Source organism: Dipteris shenzhenensis, chromosome 1 (genome assembly GCF_047967505.1).
Source record: "Dipteris shenzhenensis isolate YYH24624 ecotype China chromosome 1, Dip_SZ_1.0, whole genome shotgun sequence".
In the NCBI taxonomy this organism is placed as follows: domain Eukaryota; kingdom Viridiplantae; phylum Streptophyta; class Polypodiopsida; order Gleicheniales; family Dipteridaceae; genus Dipteris; species Dipteris shenzhenensis.
This window is the reverse complement of record NC_141596.1, coordinates 28,745,371-28,765,914: the sequence shown is the minus strand read 5'-3', so window position 1 is coordinate 28,765,914 and position 20,544 is coordinate 28,745,371. Positions and strand designations below refer to the sequence as shown.

Below are 20,544 nucleotides of genomic sequence, written 5' to 3'. Positions count from 1 at the left end.
TTGAATGAAAAAACCCAATGTTTTGATGAACTAAGTAATTTTTTTGATAAATATCCCTTCCTTACAATGCACATGGTACACTAAAATTTTGTGAGGTTAAACCTCGAGGGGACTATGACAAATAGGGGGGGGGGGGGGAGGAGGGGTTGAGGGGGGGTAAAGGGGGAAGGGGGGGGGGGGCTAACTAATAATGATGCACAAAATAAATATACCCCTATATATATGCAAATACCTTCATTTTCTCAGTACCACCAATACTCTCTCATACTAGTACATTCCTTCATACCGTCACATTTCCCATAGCCCCACCATCACCAACATGGCAAGAACAAAGCAAACTGGAAGACCAGTTGATTCCAAAACAAAGCTCCCAATCCCTCCCGATGTATACAATGTAATGATCGAAGAGAGAAGAAAGAGGAGGCAGGAGGAGGAGGAGGAGGAGGAGAGGATAGAAATCAACGAGCAAATAGATGATGATGAAGAAGATCATGGGGAGCAATCCAATCCTCAGAGTCAGCCTGAGGCACCTCAAGAGCCAAAAAGCAGACCAGAAGAATAGGAGTGCAAAAGACACAGATTGGAAGAATGGACCAAAGGACAAGAAGGTGCTAGGAAAATGCGGATTCAATTGGCTCAACAACAAAGGGCACAAATGGAGAGCCCACAATGACGACCCGCATGGCACAATGGTAGTCAAGACTTTCCACATTCTAGATAGGGTGGAAAATCTTTGCGAGGATTGCATCGCATAGAAAAAGGAAAATGCAAATCTCACAGTAGGCGAGGTGAAGGCGGAGGTGGAGGTGGAGGTGGAGGTGGAGGTGGAGTTGAGATGGAGGTGGAGGTGGAGGTGGAGGTGGAGGAGGAGGTGGAGTCCCTAGAAGACACCGTAGAAAGCCTAGAAGGAAGACGCTTCGAGAGATAAGAAAGTATCAAAGTAGTGTGAACCTTCTAATACCAAGAGCTCCGTTCGCTTGATTGGTGAAAGAGATCATGCAGTCCTACAAGGACAACTATCGTATTCAATCAATCGCACTAGCCACCATACAAGAAGTAGCAGAAGTGGCGATCATAACGCTTCTTGAGGACACAAACTTGTGTGCAATCCATGCCAAGAGGGTTACGATCATGGTAAAAGACATGCAACTGGTGGCAAGGCGGATCAAAGAAGACCCACAACTTAGGCCATAAATCAAATTTTTTGTTGTATTGACTATGGACACTAATTTTGGTTGTCAAAAGCAATTTTATGCAAAGATAGTTGTCAATATTTTTTGTAATAGAATCCTTTGAAAACTATTTTTCTTGTAGATTTTCAACTTTGAGCTCTCATTTTCAAGTGGAATCTTGTAGTGTATTATTTACTTCCATATCTGATGTATGTACATAATGTAATTGATTGTTGATGGTGGCAAATAATCATGGTAGAATGTAATTACTCACTAGTATGTAATTAGTCAATAATCATGGTAAAATGTGATTAGACACTAGTATGTGATGGGGGATGCATCCCCTCAAAAACAAAAAAAGCCCCTGAGCGTCCCTAGTGCGACTTTGGGCCAGACGGCTGTGTGCACCAGGGCCCCTCGGGGGTTTTTTTTTAATTTTTTATGTATTTTTTTCTTGTGTGTGTGACGGGTGTGTGTGAGTGATGGGGAATGCATCCCCCCAAAAAAAAACAAAAAAAAGCCTCGAGAGGCCTTGGTGCACACAGGCACGACTTTGGGCCAGACGAGATCCCCGTCTGGCCCAAAGTTACGCTTATGTGCACCAGGGCCTCTCAGGGGCTTTTTTTTGTTTTTTTTTGTATTTGTTTATTTGCGTGTGATATGGGGGTGTGTGTGTGTGTGTGTGTGTGTGTGTGTGATGGGGGTAAGATATGCCCCAAAAGAAAGACATGCCAAAAAAACAAAACAAAAAAAAGCCCTCGAGAGGCCCTGGTGCAGACAAGCGAGAATTTGGGCTAGACGGGGACCTCGTCTGACCCAAAGTCACACCTGCGCGCACCACGGCCTCTTGGGGGCTTTTCTTGTTTTTTTTAATTGGGGGATTCATCCCCCATCACTTACACACACACCCAGTACACACACAAGAAACAAATACATTTAAAAAAACAAAAAAAAGTGCCTATGTCATGGCCACCTTCCCATCAAAGATGCAAAATTTTTGCCCAAATCAATTCGCTTCTTCATGCTTGAAATGTGTCCCAATTTATAAACCCATATCTTGATTATTAGCATTCAAATTTGGGACCCACTTTGAATCATTGTTTCATATGTCATGTTATTCACATCATTTTAATCCATTGCAACCATTTTAATCCATTGTTGCTCATAGCTATCAGTGCATTTGTCAACCTTACCATTTTGTATCAAACTTCATTGTAGTCATCACCAATCCCTTCAGAATATCAAGGCATGCTTCTAAAGCAATTTTGGCCATTCCTAGCATACTTTACAACATTTTACACCATAAGGGCCTACATCTTCAATTGTGTATAGCACCCCTTAGCCACAATTTCCATAAAAGTCGAAACCCAATCTCCTATGCTAGGATTGAGTCAGTCATATGCTTGTTCTCTATCTAAATTTGATAATACACAAACATCAACCAAGTATACGTGTGGATTATTGCCATCTCCATGTGGAACCATTGGCATAAGTGAAAGCTTGCCATCTCAATCATGGAGCATATATCCTCTTATTTTACATTAATCCTTCCAACTAACCATGCACATAACTAAATTAGCCACCATATTATTGTTCTATTTTACTTTTAGGTTTGGGATGCAAAACATTCCTAGTCCCAAGATGAATCTAAATATGGAAGGGTTTGAGATTGTGCATCCAATTTAACCTTTTGTTGCTATCTTCATTAGAGTTCATCCACAATCTTGATCTTGTCTATTCATACACGTAGTAACTTGAAGAATTCTTGAAACCTTTGATAAGGGAATGCACTTTTCTTCAAAATCAACTATATATTTAAATTAAGGATACACTAAAATCCAAGAAATGAAACTCAATTATAATGCAAAACACCACCCATCTGGAAAACAAGAGAAATATATATTAAATTTTGATGTCTATACAATATTTCTTGTATATTGCATCCAATAGATGCACTTTTTACAAAATATTTGCTTGCTTAGCTTTAGCTACTATTGCTGCTCTCCTCTGAGTTGACAAAACAGTGGGTTTATTGAAAGATTCTACAAGCTGCCCAACATCATAAACACCTGCTGAAGCACCCATAGCAGCAACTGCCATGATTCTTCCTACTAGTTTCTCCCCAAAAGTAGATAGTGCCAAGTCCCACCTCACCAAAATACACTTGTGCACAGAAGGGGGTAAAGGCACAAGGGAGACTAGTTTTGAAAGTGCCCTACACTTTATCATCTCCTCCTTTCCATAAGGGGAGAACGAAGTATGGAACACACTAGGCTATGGGACTCGAACATTCCCATGTAGTGTCCTAGTGCTGAATCCACACCGATGCTGTCACCTTGACCCCCTTTACGTGTCACAAACTTATCAACTTCGATGACGTCCTAAAAATTGAGATAACATCAGTAATCGTTTTAATGCCAAACTAAGAACATAAATTCATTCATATTGACAAAATATCATGAACTCACAATGTGGGAAGCATCTTGTTCATCCATTCCCGGCCGAGTTATATCGATGGAGCTTTTGCTCTCATCAATTGCTGGAGGTGGTGCCAATGATGAGGCCTCTGTAGTATTCTCAAGTCTCTAGTGTTTCTGTGCCCTCTTTACCTCCAATCTTTCTTGGACGTGATGGAACTCCATCTCTATAACTGCTTCATTTGTAGAGTCATGCATTTCCTCCCACACAATTAAGATCGGATGCTCCAAAGGGTTTGCAGGTGCCAAATCTGTGCACCTATCCAACCCCTCTTCTGGGTGACCTAAGTTACTACTACTCTCCCAAGCGGGGAGTGTCCCCAGTACTTCATCTTCTCTCAAATTTTTAATATATTGAATGTCAATCAATAATAAATATTATTTGTTTTCAATCAAAATATATGGAAGGGTTTGCATCAAAACCTCATCCATCATACCTTTTTCCTCCTTTTGCTCTCCTTCCTCCTCTTACTCTTCTAGCTGTCTTGTGGAGGATGATTTCCACCTACTTCAGGAACCACAACCAACTCTATTTCTACTCTATTTCTGCTGTGTGCTTTCCCTTGTCCAAAGATGCACTAGACAAATCTAGAGCAATAGCGGGCGGCTTTCGCAACCACATCAAGATTCTCCTCAATGTCCACACCTTGCCCTGTTGCTGCTAGAAGAAGAGGTGGCTCTACATTGATGAATGGAGGTGCATCTGTGTCCTCCATTTCCAAAAGAATTACACAATAGGCTATTTCCACGGATACAAAAACAGTTCCTATAGGACCCGGTTGCTGATCCAACTCTTCATCCTTGGAAATCCTTCTAAAACTTTTTGGACTAAGGGATTTGCAAATTCTTTGCAACCTAAACTTGAAAGTGCTATCAGCCCAACGATACTTAATTAGGAGATTCATAGGAACCCACTGTACTCTATCTATGTCTAGCCAGATCAGATAAGGCTTGATTTTCTCTCTTGCATAATCTACCACATCTCTAAAGAGGTCTAGATGCTTGTGTACTGTGCCGATGACATCTATCTGATGATCAAAAATGTCATACAACTTTGCCTCTCTACTTGAATGACAAGTAGAAGTGACAAAGTCATGGTATGCCTCACGTTGGCCATCATGGCCCTCTCCTCATCTCATTTGGGACTATCTGTATGACTCAGTTTCACATATGGAGGCAATGGAGTACTCACTGCCTTCCCCCCCTCCATATTGAAATGCTGCAATACTTTTGTAACATACTCTTTTTGTGAAAGCCAAAGGAGTTTCCTACTCCGATCACGCGTGATGCGCATACCAAGAATATGACCTGCAAATCCCAAATCCTTCATATCAAAGGCCTCATGCAACTTGGCCTTTAATGCATCTAGCTCATAAGTATTCTTGCTAGCCAATAGCATATCATCCACATATAGTGCCAAGATTATCAGGCTATTATCCTTAGCCCTTTTAGTGTAGAGGCAGTGATCAATTTCACTCCTTCTAAAACCCTGGGACCGAATGAAAGCATCAAACTTCTGATACCATTCTCTAGGCGCTTGCTTAAGACCATAGAGACTCTTCTTCCACTTGCAAACTAAATGCTCTTTGCCCTTTTCTTCAAAGCCTTCCGACTGCACCATGTAAATTTTCTCATGCAAATCCCCATGCAAGAAAACTGTCTTGATATCCATCTGCATAAGCTCCATATCCTCTGATGCCACTAGTCCAAGCATGCATCTAAGTGTGGTCATCTTCACAACTTGAGAGAATATCTCATCAAAGTCCACACCCTTCTCTTGCTTGAACCCTTTAGCGACCAAACGGGCCTTGTACCTAGGCACATCATCACATGTGACCTTCATTTTGTAGACCCATTTACATGGCAACGCTTTCTTTCCATGTGGCAAAGAAACCAAGTCCCAAGTCTTATTCTTCATAAGTGAACTCATCTCTGATTGCATAACATACTCCAACTTGCATTGATTCTCGCGCATCGTAGCCTCTCTGTAGAAAGAAGGCTCCCCGCAATTAGTAAGCATCACATAGTCTACCCCTGGAACAAACTTATCAGGCGGTCTAGACACTCTAGATGATCTTCTCAAGAGCATTTCAGCTTGTTGTCCCACTTGCATATCAGCCACATTTGGCTCATCATTTCCACCAATAGATGATCCATCATCTACCCTTGATTATACCTATGGGAGTACTTGGTGGTACCATTTCTTGCACATTTGGTGCATGGACAGCTTGTTGTCTATCAACATATGCAGGTGGATTCACATCCTGGAAAGTGATTCTCCTCATTTCCACATCCCTCATGGGTGCCTTATGCATCTTCTTCTCATTGAAGACTACATCATGGCTGCGCATGATCTTCTTTGCTTATGGATCCCAGAGACGATAGCCCCTCTCTCCACTTTCACCATAACCCAGAAAGATGCATTTCCTAGACTTAGGATCTAGCTTCTTTCGAAGCTCTTTTTGGCACATGTGCATATGCCTCACACCCAAATATACAGAAATGAGAGTAAGAGGGCTTCTTGCCACTCCATGCCTCTTCAGGAATACCACCATCCAAACTCTTACTAGGTGATCTATTGATCACATGCACTGCAGTCTTCATTGCCTCAGCCCAAAAACCACCAGAAAGACTTGCATTGGAAAGCATGCATTGCAACCTTTCTTGAATGGTACGATTCATCTTTTCTGCAACTGGATTTTGCTCTGGAGTATGAGGAGATGTGAGCTCCCTCTTAATCCCACGTGTATCCTTTCACTACCGAAGTAACAGCAACAATAGTTTTGGTGATAAGATACTACATTGAAATTGAAACAAAAGAAATTACATCCAATAGTTTTTGCGATAATAGTATTACATCAAAATTGAAACAAAATAAATTACATCCGAAGCAAACATTTAACAATCTTTGTGACACTTCTTTAAACACTTTTAGCACTTGTCAACACCACCACTGTGGCAGGACTGGGTGTCACTTTTTGTTCTTGTTAGCACTTTCTTACACTTTTGACCTGGTGTTTTGTATGCATGGGATAATATGAGCACCTCGTAGTGCTATCGTAGGTAGGACTTTCTTACAATTTTGACCTGGAACTCCTCGTATGCATGGGACAATATGAGCACCTCGTAATTGAAATAGCCTTTTTCATAGCAACTTCTTTCAAGGCACTAGAAGAGGCAACTCATCTTGGAGGTGAGCTCACTCGAGCACAACATTTGATAGTGGACAGGGAACTCAATATGGTGGTGAGCTCCAGCACAGTGATGCATGCTCTCAGTGTGTTAGAGTTGATAACCTAGTTGAGTTCCTTCCCCAATGCCAAAGGTTGTGTGCAATTATGAGAGGTTCATCTGCAAGTTGAGTTCTCTCCCAATGCCTGACAGAACAATGACGATGTGTTTCCCTTGGCTCCCCATATTGCAACATGGTTGGTTATCAAGGAATTGCTTTCTTCTTTGCAACTTCTTTCAAGGCACTCGCAGGATTATCAAGGAATTGCTTCTTTCAAGAGGGAACTCAACTTGGCAGTGAGTTCAATCTAGCACAACATTCGATAGTGGATAGGGAACTCAAGCTGGTGGTGAGCTCCAACACACTAACACATGCTCTCAGTGTGTTATAGCTTATCACCAGGTTGAGTTCTCCTTCCCCAGCATCGAAGGTTATGCTCAATTATGAGAGTCTCATCACCAAGTTGAGTCCTTTGCCAGTGCTTGACGGAACAATGATGACCCGTTTCCCTTGGCTCCCCATCCTACAACTCCCTTGGTCATGGCTATGGCTTGTAAAGTGTTGCAGGATGGAGAACCAATGTAAACAATGGATCCCATGACTTGGGCAGCATTATGAAGGGGCATCGAGATTGCAGCAGAAGATTCATCATAGGGGTATAAGGGGGCTTGGAGAGAGCATGGAAGGGGGTACGAGAGAAATTTTCTTGGGTTGCATGAATTGTTTCTCTGCTCTTAAGGCCTTTATATAGCTATAGAATTGCCGCCCTCCCACTCTTCTTCCCTTTGTTTCTTGTGTCATTTGTGTGACTCTGGGTGCTTATTGGTACTGCTAAGACACACAATCCACCCGCTGGATTTTTCTGGTAGCCCAGCTTAGCGTAAGCAATCATCTACATCATCGTCTGGCCATGACGTGCGATTAGATGGTTGCCATGCTATAATTTATTGGTCATCAGTGCCAGATCATGATAATTCAATAGGAAGAGGAGGGAGGAGTGGTGGCACATGCACCCAGCTTACTGGTAGCCTAGCCTTAGCCTAGGCGGTCATTTACATCATCGTCTAGCCATGACAAGCGATTAGATGGTTGCCGTGGGAGAATTTATCGGTCATCGGAGCCAAGATCATAATAATTCAATGGGATGAGGGGGAACGAGAGGTGGCACATATACCCAGCTTTGCTGATAGCCCAGTCTAGCATAGGTGGTCATATACATCATCGTCTAGCCATGATGTGCGATTAGATGGTTGCTCATGATGTGCAATTAGATGGTAATTCTAATAGTGTGATATGTTCTTACAGTTTATCTCAGCTTAATGCTAGTTCTCATTCTAAACTATTGCTATTACAACCTGATAAATCGACTGGATGCTAATCTAAGCTTGTGAACTAGATGCAAAGTCATTGGTATTATAGTCTGATTTCAACTCAATGCCAATCTGAGCGTGTGAATTAGATGGTCCCTTATGCACAATCTTTGTCACTAAAACAAACTCAATGGTTGTTTGGGATTAGTATACTATTTGGGATTTATACTTTTCCTTGTTTGGGATTTATTGATTGTGATTTACTTAAACAATTGCGGTGGTTGTTTGGGATTTACTAAAAGTTATATTTTGGGGGGGTTGCAGGTAATCCTAAACTAACAAAAATGCATTTCATTGCTCGTGCCTACCTCCTCTAGCCTTAAGTGGTGTTTGAGCTGACCCAATCACGATTGCATGATGTTCCAACCACCAAGCTGGTGTAGGACAATCACATTAAGTCCAAGCCATCCTGGTTTTGGTGTTTGAGCTAAACTAGCCACACGGTTGCATGATATTCCAACCACCGGGTTGCTTTAGGGCAATCATATAATTGGTGTTTGAGCTGACCCAACCACGATTGCATGATGTTCGAACCACCGAGCTGGTTTAGGACAATCACATTAAGTCCAAGCCAGCCTGGTTCTGGTGTTTGAGCTGAACTAGCCACACAGTTGCATGATATTCCAACCACCAGGCTGGTTTAGGATGATCACATTAAGTCCAGTCTAGCCTAGTAAACTATCCCAAAGCTCAATCACAAACAACCACCGGCCTGAGGCAACCACCCCCACTGACCTGCATTGTATCAAGAAATGAAACAAGTAAACTATCCCAAAGCTCAATCACAAGCAACCACCAGGATGGTTTAGGCAACCACTGACCTGCATTGTATCAAGCATATGTATGATGTGCTCGTCAAACATCTTGCATCCCACCTGCTTTCTACAAATGTCCTTGTTATTTGGAGAAACTCTCGAGAGATGCACGAAGAGTGGAAGCATTGATTGCAATAGTGGTGATGTTTTGGCACGAAAATACAAGGCGTCGGTAGGGTTGTCACTCTATGAACTTTAGGGTGTAGACTAAAGCTTGTGAAGATTCGAGAATGGTATTTACCTGAATGGTTGAATGTTGCTTCCTAAAATGCTACCACCAATCGTGACATCACAGCTTGTTTTCTTCGCTATGATAGCAACGATTGAATGCGTACATCTAAAACAATTGCTTCCTACTGTTGCTCCGCAAGGGTTCTTCTATTTCTTGTGCCCTGACCAAGCTTTTCAACTTTTCTATCTTGCAACCTCTGTTTGCTTCTCTTGTAAGCCATGGCGAGCTGCATGTTGCCATGGTGACGATCAATGAAAGATGACAATGACAAACCAAAACAGAGAGAAGCTAGCTTGTGAGGTAAGCAAAGAATAGAAGACAACTTACCTGAAAGAAGACAATGGCAAACCAAAGTCTATGCAAGGTCACGTTGAGGTCTGTGCGAGTTGCAGGGCGTTTTCACGGCGGGGGTATGTTGCAAGTAAAGCTTCCAAGATTTGATGGGTGGGAGGTGTGAAAATTCAAAATTGGTGAGAGTATCGAAATTTAAGCCACCAGTTTTCCTCCCTTCGTTGATACACGTCAGTAATATTGGATATCCCAAACAAGTGCAATGTGGCCTAAAATGCTTCAAAACACAAATAGGCCAAAGGGCATGCTATCGGGCTTGATGCTGTGTATTATTAAATGCAATGACCTTTGGCATGCTTATGAGCCATATAGAAAGCAAGTGCATGGAAAAAGAAACAATTCAAAATTGTAAATAGTGTTGGATTTAGTAAAATATCTTTTCACATGCACAAATTGCACTTTTCTAACTTCTTCTATTTTAGGGTGAATCTAGATACGAATACCAACAACTATCAATGTTTTAAGGCCACCATGCACTAGTCCCAATAGTTTGGATTCCAAAATTTCAATCCATTTTGGTTTTTTCAACAAATTAAAAAAAAGTTATGGAGCATGCCCTCAAATGGGTATGCATCACTTTTTAGCACAACGTTTGAGGCCCGTTAACCCATGGATAATGATCTCATTTGGGTGTATCCTTGGGTTGAGGAGAAGTTCACATAGTGTACTTTTGAATGATTACTTGGTTGCATGTATGTATAGAACAAAATTTTGATGTTTTTGATCAATAAATTGCTATATCCTATAGTCTTCAAGATGCATGCTTCAAAAAGATGTCTCGTTCCAAATCCTAATTCCATAATTTTTTGCTCTCATGTTCAAGTTTGGAATGTGTACTACAGCTTGAAGACAAAGTTTGCTAAATTCCGTTGAGCAATGCATAAGTTATGGATCATGCAAGATACCTATATACAGAAAAGTTCCTGAACTTTACCAAAAATGGCTACACCCAAGCAAACAATGACCCGATGTATTGAACTACCCTCAACCCCCTCAATAGTGTTCATTACTAAAGAAGCTTCGCAATAGATGAATTAACCTTATTCGTCTTGTCGGATTAAAAATTGATAACCAATGCTCTTGGTTGCACCTTACAAGCTACCAACAAGGTGCCACCAAAGAATGTAAGGAGATGTTTCCAACACATGCCATAATAATGGTCTAATAATGGCATCGCCTCGAAAGTATAAGAACCATGCCACTGTGGGACATGAGGATAAATCTAGTGAGCTTATATAAGTTTGTCTTTAGTGCATATGAGGTTTTTCCCCAAGCTACCGGAAATAGTCCTCAAGAAAAAAATGACAAAGAATTTCCACAATGCACATGTCGTCATACTGCAATGTCCCTATCCAAAATGTCCACAATGGATGCAAACTTTCGCTAGGATTTAAACCTCAAACCTCCGCATCCATAGAGAAAGACTTTACAACTAAATAAGCTCCATTGTTGTTGCAACATCTCTTTTACATAGGTGCATAAAGCAACGTGTCATAGAAGGAAAACATGTTAAGTGCGCTTGTGCTAACATAGGCCGACCCTAGTCCCCATTAGGAAAAGATGAGGTTAGGCAAAAATAGAGATCCTCCAATGAGGGAGAGGCCAACGACGGTTACATAAAGCACTTTATGCATCCGCAGGCCACCGCGCAGGTAATAAATGAATCTGCATCATGAGCGAGCTGTGGGAGAGCAATTTTGGCCGCCCACCAAACTTGGGCATGCCCGTGTGTAAAGGCCGTAAGTCCCGTGGTGCCATGTAGAACTCATATACATCTGCAATTACATGTCAATAGATGCTATTGCATGTAATTTAGCTCCTGTAGCATATCTACCAGCGGATTGTCCAAAATTATTGAAGTCTCATTGGACTCTTGTGCGTCTTTGGATTATCGTCCATTCTGTCGCATTGCATAGTTCTGCACTAAACTTATTCTAACATTAATAGCAGGCGCAGATCATGCACCTATCAAAGCCATAACATGCTGCTAATCCAGTCCCAGGTCCTCTAATTGCGTGTCGCACGACAAGATTCAAGCTCACATCGCAGAATTAACACTATAAGTTGATTTCAGCCAAAGAATACGCAGCCATTTCATAGATCCTACCAGGTTTCCAATCATCATGACGCGTGGTCGTCTCTCAGCTGTGCTCACACTCTTGCAGCTGATGCTTCTGCCGCTCGCTGCATCTGGGTCAGATATCTACATCGTTTTTATGGAAGAAGATCCCGTCGTGACCAAATTCTTGGGATATAGTGGTGCTGCAGAGAGCACCAACGTGCATGCCTTAAGGTAAGCCAGTCCCGTTATTCCTTGATATCAAGGGTCTGTGTCTAATTTCAAAGTTATGCTTTATCCCTGCGATAAACCAGGAGGGTGTCAACAGCTGAACTCTCAGTTTCCGATGTTGCTTATTGTTTCTACAGCTCAGAAGCTCAACGGTATACGGCTTACCTGACAGAGATGCACGATTCATTGCTGGAACAGACTTTGGATCCGGGAGGCTACCTAAAGCTCTACTCCTACACCCATATTCTGAATGGATTTGCTGTTCAGCTCAGCCATGAGAAGGTAGTCGCAATAACATAGGCGTTCTTCTATTACATCGAAAGTGTGAATGAAGTGAGAATTAATACTTGGAACTAATGCTGGATTTGGATGGAACAAGTTGTGTTCGGATAGATTAAATAAGGAATCAATCGGCAGATAGCCTCGTTCCCGATAATCATGCTTCGAGACTCAGAACCGAGGATATGTTTTGAGCTCAACAAGAAGTGTCCTGATAATTAAACTATATGCAAATGCTGTGAGATTCCATGTAGGTAAATTTGAAATTATGCGAGAGATTGCGTGGTAGCAATCATAGGAAGTCATGTTCATATGAATATAAGCATATTTCTACTCAGGGATTTGTTATGAGCTTCATTTTGAAAACTAAACACGGGTGACGGAATTCACGTGCAAAAAGTGTTGTGTTATATATCACACGTAATCAACGTATGTTGAGAAGTTCATAACTTTAAATCAAATCGATGATCTGATTGATTGTGAAAGAAATTATTGTGTCGTGACGCCGCAGATAGAATTACTAACATCAGCAACGGGGGTGAGGCACATCCAACGTAGCCGTCACGCGAAGCGTCAAACTACACATACTCCGGAGTTCTTGGGCTTGCCTGGGGGTGCGTGGCGTGATGTGGGAGGAATTAAAGATGCAGGAGAGGGAGTGGTGATTGGATTAGTGGATACAGGCATCGACCCTACCCATCCAAGCTTTCTGGACGATCCATCCAAGCCTTATCCTACCCTCCCAAACTTCCATGGCGGTTGCGACGTTGGACCCATGTTCCCTTCCGGATCTTGCAATGGCAAGCTCGTTGCAGCTCGCTTCTTCAACAAAGCTGTCATTGCTTCAGGAAATTTCAACGCTTCTGTGGATTACGCATCGCCTTTCGATCAAGACGGGCACGGAACGTAAATATGCTCCTCTCTGTATCCCATCGCATACATCTACATCATCCTAACCCTTCACCTAAAAAAGGTTGTTGTCGATAGATCGAGTGTTGATCGAGTACGTTTCTTGCATGGCATTGCCTGTTATTTTCTGCAAACCTCTTTGTCCTTCTCGAAGTTCCTGTTGGCATAACTAGCTCGTTGACTTAGGTTGCTGGTTTAATAGACATACAGCTTCCACTGCTGCTGGAAATTCAGGCATTCAAGTTGTTATCAATGGAGTGACTTTTGGTAATGCCAGTGGTATGGCTCCCAGAGCACGGTAAGAATTTGGCGCCCTAGTTATCGAGAGCAGCACACTTCAACATTCGATGCTGGTGTTATCCACATTGTTGTAGCTTGTGCGCGTGATGATATCTAAGCATGCGTGCATTTTTCCAGACTGGCGGTTTATCGATGTCTTTATTCAGTTGCAGACGAAGCGGATGTGGTTGCAGCAATCGATCAGGTGTAGTTTCTCAACATTTGCACAATTTTTTAAGCTGAAAAAAGACTTTCCATGGATCGTCGCTTCTCGATGCAGGCAGTTCGAGACGGAGTGAACATCTTGAGCATCTCATTGAACTTCGACTTGGATGACGAAAACATAGCAACATTCCTGAGCGCGTTTGACATAGCTATGCTCTTTGCTTCCAAAGCCGGAGTGTTCACAGCAAATTCAGCTGGCAATAGAGGCCCCAGGCCGAGTAGCATGCAATCTAATTCCCCTTGGGTAATGACGGTAGCTGCGTGCTCTACAGATAGGACGTATCCGAAGGGCATTGCGCTTGGGAACAATCTGACTGTGAATGGAGTAGCTTTATCATGTAAGATCTTATCATTCACCCATCAATTACTGGTCTTTTGATTACTAATTGTGCTTTCGTCATCGAGGATTCCCGGATTGCTAAGCTTCTGTACACTGCAATTTGATCCATGTCTTGTGGAGTCTGGACCTTCTTTCCTACCTCATCATCTCTGTGAGATCCTCGGTTCTAAGACTGCTAACGTTGCGATTCTCTATCTCATCTAGCCCATGTCTTCCATGCCTTGTGTAGCGGGTACTTCAGAAGGAATTATGTACCCTTTGATCGCAGCGAAGAACGCTTTGAAAACAAATTTCACAAATCAAAGCTTTCCATGCCAGCATTCTGAGTTTTACGACAAAACGTTGACCCAAGGAAGCATCCTCCTGTGCGTCTTCCCTCAGTCCGTCGACCGGATGAATACGTCGCTGTTACTATCTGTAGAGAAAACTGTGAACGACCTTGGTGCAGTGGGATTTGTTCTAGATATCAGCAATTCAAGTCGAGGCAACATGCTTACCTTCATCGTAGAAACGCCAGCCGTTGTTGTTTATAAAAGCGATGATTCACAGGTGAGAATTCATGGATTTGTGTTAATAAAAGCTGCATATTCAAATCCATGAATTCTATCTAAGTAATGCTATTCAAATCGATTTCAATCATCAACATAACTTATCAGTGCCTTGAAATGTATCTCTGGCAGGCCATTTCTGATTACTACAACTCAGTCAAACATCCGATCGGGAGAATTTTAGGCAACATAAAGGGCGAATTCGCAACCAGAGCGCCCCTCGTAACAGTCTTTTCATCAAGAGGTCCAAGCTTTGCCAACATTTCAACGGAGGAGCCGATCGATTTGCTGAAACCCAATATCTTAGCTCCAGGTCTCTCCGTCTGGGCTGCGTATAGCCTAGGTGCAGAAATGGAGGACGAATACCACGACGAATTCTTCGGTAAACTCATGACTTGAATGCAATGGGAGCGTTCCAACAAATTATTCAACCGCTCTTTCTATTCATGTCGCCAACAACAATATGATCATGGCAAATGATTATGCATTGTAACTTATTATGGAATAAATTGCTGATGATTATGCATTGTAACGAATTATGCACATTGCACACAGGTGCCAGATTCGCTTCTCTATCTGGTACGAGTATGGCTGCACCCCACATAGCTGGAGTAGCAGCACTGATCAAGCAAAGGCACCCAACGTGGAGCCCTGCAGCCATTGCCTCCGCACTGTCAACTACTGCAACCACAAAGGACAATAGGGGATGGATGATCCGTAACGACGAGAGCTTGAAACGTGCAACTCCCTTCGATTTCGGGTCCGGATTCGTGAATGCAAAGGAGGCCATGGATCCCGGTCTGATCTTTGATGCAGGTACAGTGAAACTCAGTTCTAGGAGCCTCGCTACCTACGGAAAGCTACGAATGCAAACCACCATATTGACACGCTAGAAGTTAGAGTCGTGATCTAGATCTAACGGGGATCTAACCATTGCAAGCTATGCAGAAAACTCGGGGAAACGTTGGAAGTGTGTGACTTGGAGGATTGATCAAAATTTAAAAAATGGTGAAAGGAGTGGGTTATCTTTCTAACAGTAGTGGGATTCTGCAGGGTTCATGGATTACATAACTTTTGCATGCGGAGTAAGGTCTGGGGAGGAGGTGCATAATGTCACTGGAGTTAGCTGCGAAAGGCTAACGTACTCCCAGTCGGGCACTAGTAAACCAACAGACTTGAATCTACCATCCATCACGGTGGTAGCTCTGCCTCATAGTCCACTGCAAGTAAGACGGACGATCACCAATGTGGCTACGATGTCCGAGAAGTATACAACGGTAGTTAGTCTTTACAAGAATCGAACCCCGCTGGTAGTGACTATCTCACCGCCCTCCTTCACATTATCGTCGGGAGCCTCAATCAACCTCACCCTCACCATCTCTGTTCATCATCACCATCAGCAACATCAACAGCAGCAACAACCACAACAATACCAACATATCCATAGTTCCAATGCAACCCTACCTGGACTTGGTCGCCAACCTCGCCACCATCATTATTGCTTGGGAGAGATTGTCTTCCATGGAGACCAAGGCCACTGTGCTAAAATCCCCCTTGCTATCTTTCCTGGCCCCACCCCCCTGCCCCCTACTGCCTCCTAATAACCTTCTTCTTAAAGCTATGTTTCTACCCTTCCTCATCCACCATGCATAACTAAGCTCTATTTGACAAATTTGGCAATGAAAATGCTCTGAAATTCTTTCAAGATGTTCAAGGGAATGTTTTCAGCAATCTTAAGTATTAGGTCTTCGAATAGCATATATGGATTTGGAGTCTACCCTTTACTTAAAGGTCGATTGTAGTCTTGTTTTTTTTTCTTTCTATTTTGATTTGGACTTTCTTGCTTTGTGTGGATTTTTTTTGAAATGGTCACCTCCACTCAATATCACTTGGTAAACTCCAAAATTGGGGCATTACATGGGTCAAGTCCACACAAATATGGCCTAACAAAGCTAAAAATTCAGTGAAGTTTAAAGTGATGACCTCCACTCACTTAGACATCATGGGTACATTTGCAGCACTACATGCTCAGGGGGGTCACTATGTATAAACCCTCTATATCACGTGCGTTCAAGGCATATTTCTAAAATCCCTTATCTGTAAATTTTTCATTAATAAAATGCACTCTTTTTCTATACAAATCTGTAAATTTTTTTGAAAATTGTTTTAAATACTCCCTTATGTAAATTAACTTTTGTTAAATTTAGATATTAAAAACATCCTTCTGTTGAACTCACGTGATAGGGTTACATATAATGAGTGACTCCCCCGAGACTACATGGGTAACCTCCACATGAATATCGATGCCTAATAAACTTAAAATTCCACCTTAGTTGTGAGTGGTGACCTACACTCAATAATGATGTAGTAAACTCCAAAATCTGACTCAGTTATAATACTATGCAACTCATCTCTACCTTCTGTTTTCAATGTTTGATCGTGAAAATATGATAACAAATGGAAAGCATTTTTTGAATTCAGCATATAAGTGGTGTATAAATACACCACTTGATTGAATATCATATTAGAGGTAGTGTAAAGATACACCACTTGTTTGAAACAAGGCATAGAATATGTTAAATCTTGTGCTTTCAAATCTCGTTCAAAGTCATCAAACTTTGGTATTGCATTTTCACTTGATGGGTAAAGTGTACCCAAATGATGTTTAATATGTGCATGGCTACTATCAGGAATTATGATACATTTTTCAACGTCATAGCCATGCTTCTTTTTAAGATTCAAGTCCTCGATTTGTAGCAATGGATAATGTTACTCACTTCCAACTATGTCAAGCCCTCTTTGTCTAGAACCCATCCATGTTTTGGTTACAACAAGCAACCAATCATAGAGTTTTTTCAATGTATATTTTTTTGGCAAACTTTTCAAAGGCTTTGGTTCAAACCATAAGGCTATGAATATTGTAGGGATTTCCTTCTCATCCCTTCCTATCTGAGCAATATTTACTGCCCAAATTAGGCCACCTTGGTGATTATCTAAGTCTGATTATGGATGAGATGCCCAAACTGTAACACAAACACCCTCTAGAATTTCATCAGATGCTACAAACTCTAGCAAGGGCTTGTGGAGGATTGTCACCCTTTTAACCATAATATCTGCAAGGTAAAAGGCATCGCTCAATTTCTTTCATATCAGTCATCGTTTCTCTATCTAAATTATTCAGATTTTGGTGACTCATCTTGTTTTGGCAAAAAAGATTCAAAAGTTATTCAATGCTCATTGAATTTTCTTGTTTTTTAGATATTTAACAAGTGCTTGATTTAACACGATTATCTCTACATTTTCACTTAACTACTTAGGACTATTCTCGGGGAGGTCACTCATCATATGTAACCCTATCACATGAGTTCAAAAGAAGGATATTTTTTATTTCTAAAATGTACAAAAATCAATATACATAAGGGAGGATTTAAAAAAGTTTTGGAAAAAAAATTACATATTTGTATACAAAAAGGGTACAATTTAGTAAAATGAAAAATAGACAGATAAGGGATTTTAAAAATAGGCTTTCAACGCACGTGATATAGAGGGTTTATACATAGTGAACCCTCTGAGGGATTATTTTGCATCATACTTTCAACATGTAAAATGAAAGCTTGCAAGCCTTTCATTTCATATACGTCAAGTTCTTCTATTTTTTTGCAAGAACAAATCCAATTTCCTTTAATGGAGTTATTCATTGTAATAAAGCATATGGATCACTCCATGAATTATCTCCATCCATTGAGTAGTGCTTCCATTCTTTTGCTCAACTATTTTCATGCATGCTCCTTGCATGCTAAACTAAAAGTAGTGTGGATTTATGTCCCCTACTAGTGCATCGTCTCCTGTGATGCTCTATGGATGCTCTTTAATCTACCATCCTTTCTAAGATAGCCACAAGTTCCAATTCTTCTATTTGAGAACCTTTAATTGTTTCCCCAATTTGAGTTAACATATCATCAATAGTCTAGACATCCCTTGACTTCAACTCTCTAGAGGTAACACTAAATAGATCTGGGAAGGTAGCTATATTCACAAAGAATATGTTTCATTTTAATTTGAAATTCATAATTATAGCATGTAACCACAAGTCTTGTTTTTATAAAATTGACTTTAGCACATAGCATTTCGAATTTGGCAAATAGCACTTTGCATTCAACACATAGCACTTTGCACTTTGCATTTAGCACATAACCACACATTTGTGTGGAGGGAGAGTTGGCACACCGTACCATTATCGCCAAAACTATTGTTGCTATTACTTCGATAGTGAAAGTGGCTCTAAAAGAAGAACAAATGGCATATGTCTTCCCTCGTTTATATTTTACTGCAACCATAGGGATCGTTGCACAAGAAATTGTTAAAAAAACCTATTGTTACTGTAGTAAAAATGGTTCCAATATTAACTAGCGCGGTGGTTTAGAACTAGGATATCTCCAATAATTAGTGCGGTGGTTGCAAGAAAACTATACTAAATTGCAATGCCTGCATTTTCCTTAGCTTGCAACTAAAATAGCTCCAAGAATTTGTGCGGTGGTTGAGAAATTGTTGCACAATGCATAGTAAGAATAGAGGAAATATGCATGCCTAAGCATGAAAATGATATTTTATCCACACAAAAATTTGCAAGCACAAGGGTATTACTCTCATTAATGCCTACACAGAGTAGCATATCCATAAGACACACACACACACATTGCTAGAGGGAATTTTGGACTCAAAAAGGGCCTCTTGGATTAGTCCCTTAAGATTTGTGATTAGCAAACCAGCCAATGGGAAGGCTTGGGCATTAAAAGAGTGGAGGATTTCATATTGGCCTCTCATTGGTGGAGAGTCCTCCTTGGTCCCCACTAGGCTTCCACTTGCCTCTCTCTTACCCCCACCACCTCTTAAGGCATTTACTCCCGCCTTTCACTTTTGGATAGTCCCCATACCCTCCTAGGCTCTCTTGGTAGGCCCCCAAATCCGTGACTTTTTTTTCCCTCCAAAAAAGCAAAAATTTCCAAAATTGTCCCTAGCACCTCAAACTCCTCCCAGGAGTCTCCCCAAACTATCCCCATTGACCCCCACCTTTCTCTCAGCCTCTTCCTCCTCTCTACCTTCTCTCAACCTGCTCTCAACCTCTTCCTCCTCTCAACCTCCTCTCAGCCTCCTCCCAACCTCTTCCTCCTCTCAACTTCCTCTCAGCCTCCTCCTCTCAAACTCTTCCTCCTCCCAACCTCTTTATCTTTGCTTGCTCCCATTCTTTCTACAATCATGAAGGACTCCCCTTCCCCTAGGCCAAAGCTATCAATTCAATCTTGTGTGGGTCGCATTTTAAAGGACAACAGTGATATTTGGATCCCTCAAGAGTTTAGGTTAATGTCAAGGGTCACAATGCAACCATCTGCAATAGGTCCACTGAAGGTTTCTAGAAAGGATAGACCAAAGAAAGAGAAGCATTGGAAGGGTCGCATTGTTGGGTTTTCTAATACAAAAAAAGGACTTAAGATGAAGGTTCAGCACGTGTACATAGCTCGAGACATGAACTTGGATCCTGCCAGTCAAACTTGCTTTCCTTCAAATTGTATTTCTCTTTTACGTTGACTTTTTTTCATTTTCAGTTCACTTGTGTATTCTAATGATTGTATGTGAGCATGCGTTTTGAGAGAGGGTGTCATGGTGATAGTAGAGGGGGAGGGGGGGAGGGAGGGAGAGAGAGAGATGGGGGGGTTGAGGGGGGCTAGGGGGAGATAGTAGAGGGGAGAGATTTGAGAGAGAGAGAGAGAGAGAGAGAGAGAGAGAGAGGTGTGTGTGAGAGACAAAGATAGGTAGAGAGTGAGAGAGACAGATTGATTAGCCCATTAACATCTTTCTTTGCTTTCTATGTAGATATCTTTCCCTCTACCAAAGTTGAAACCGAGCCTCTAGATAGTCTCATAGGAATATTTCAAGCTTTCCATTCAAATATTGGGGAATTAATGTTCTCAGGTCGAAGTGCTGCCTCCTTCACAAAGTCTAGTATTTTTTTCTATAATTCATGTTA

At 41.6% G+C, this 20,544-nt stretch overlaps 1 protein-coding gene across 1 annotated transcript; it reads left to right on the top strand.

Annotated features, from left to right (window-relative positions):
- The first annotated feature begins 11,802 nt into the window (after nucleotides 1-11,802).
- On the top strand, nucleotides 11,803-16,120 carry LOC147905659 (subtilisin-like protease SBT2.1). Its single transcript, XM_087373175.1, has 10 exons — nucleotides 11,803-11,950; nucleotides 12,082-12,221; nucleotides 12,730-13,124; nucleotides 13,330-13,425; nucleotides 13,545-13,611; nucleotides 13,687-13,969; nucleotides 14,201-14,520; nucleotides 14,652-14,901; nucleotides 15,075-15,335; nucleotides 15,573-16,120. The coding sequence occupies exons 2-10, from the start codon at nucleotides 12,114-12,116 to the stop codon at nucleotides 16,118-16,120; spliced, it is 2,328 nt and encodes a 775-aa protein (XP_087229301.1). The 5' UTR covers nucleotides 11,803-11,950; nucleotides 12,082-12,113.
- Nucleotides 16,121-20,544: the final 4,424 nt, after the last annotated feature.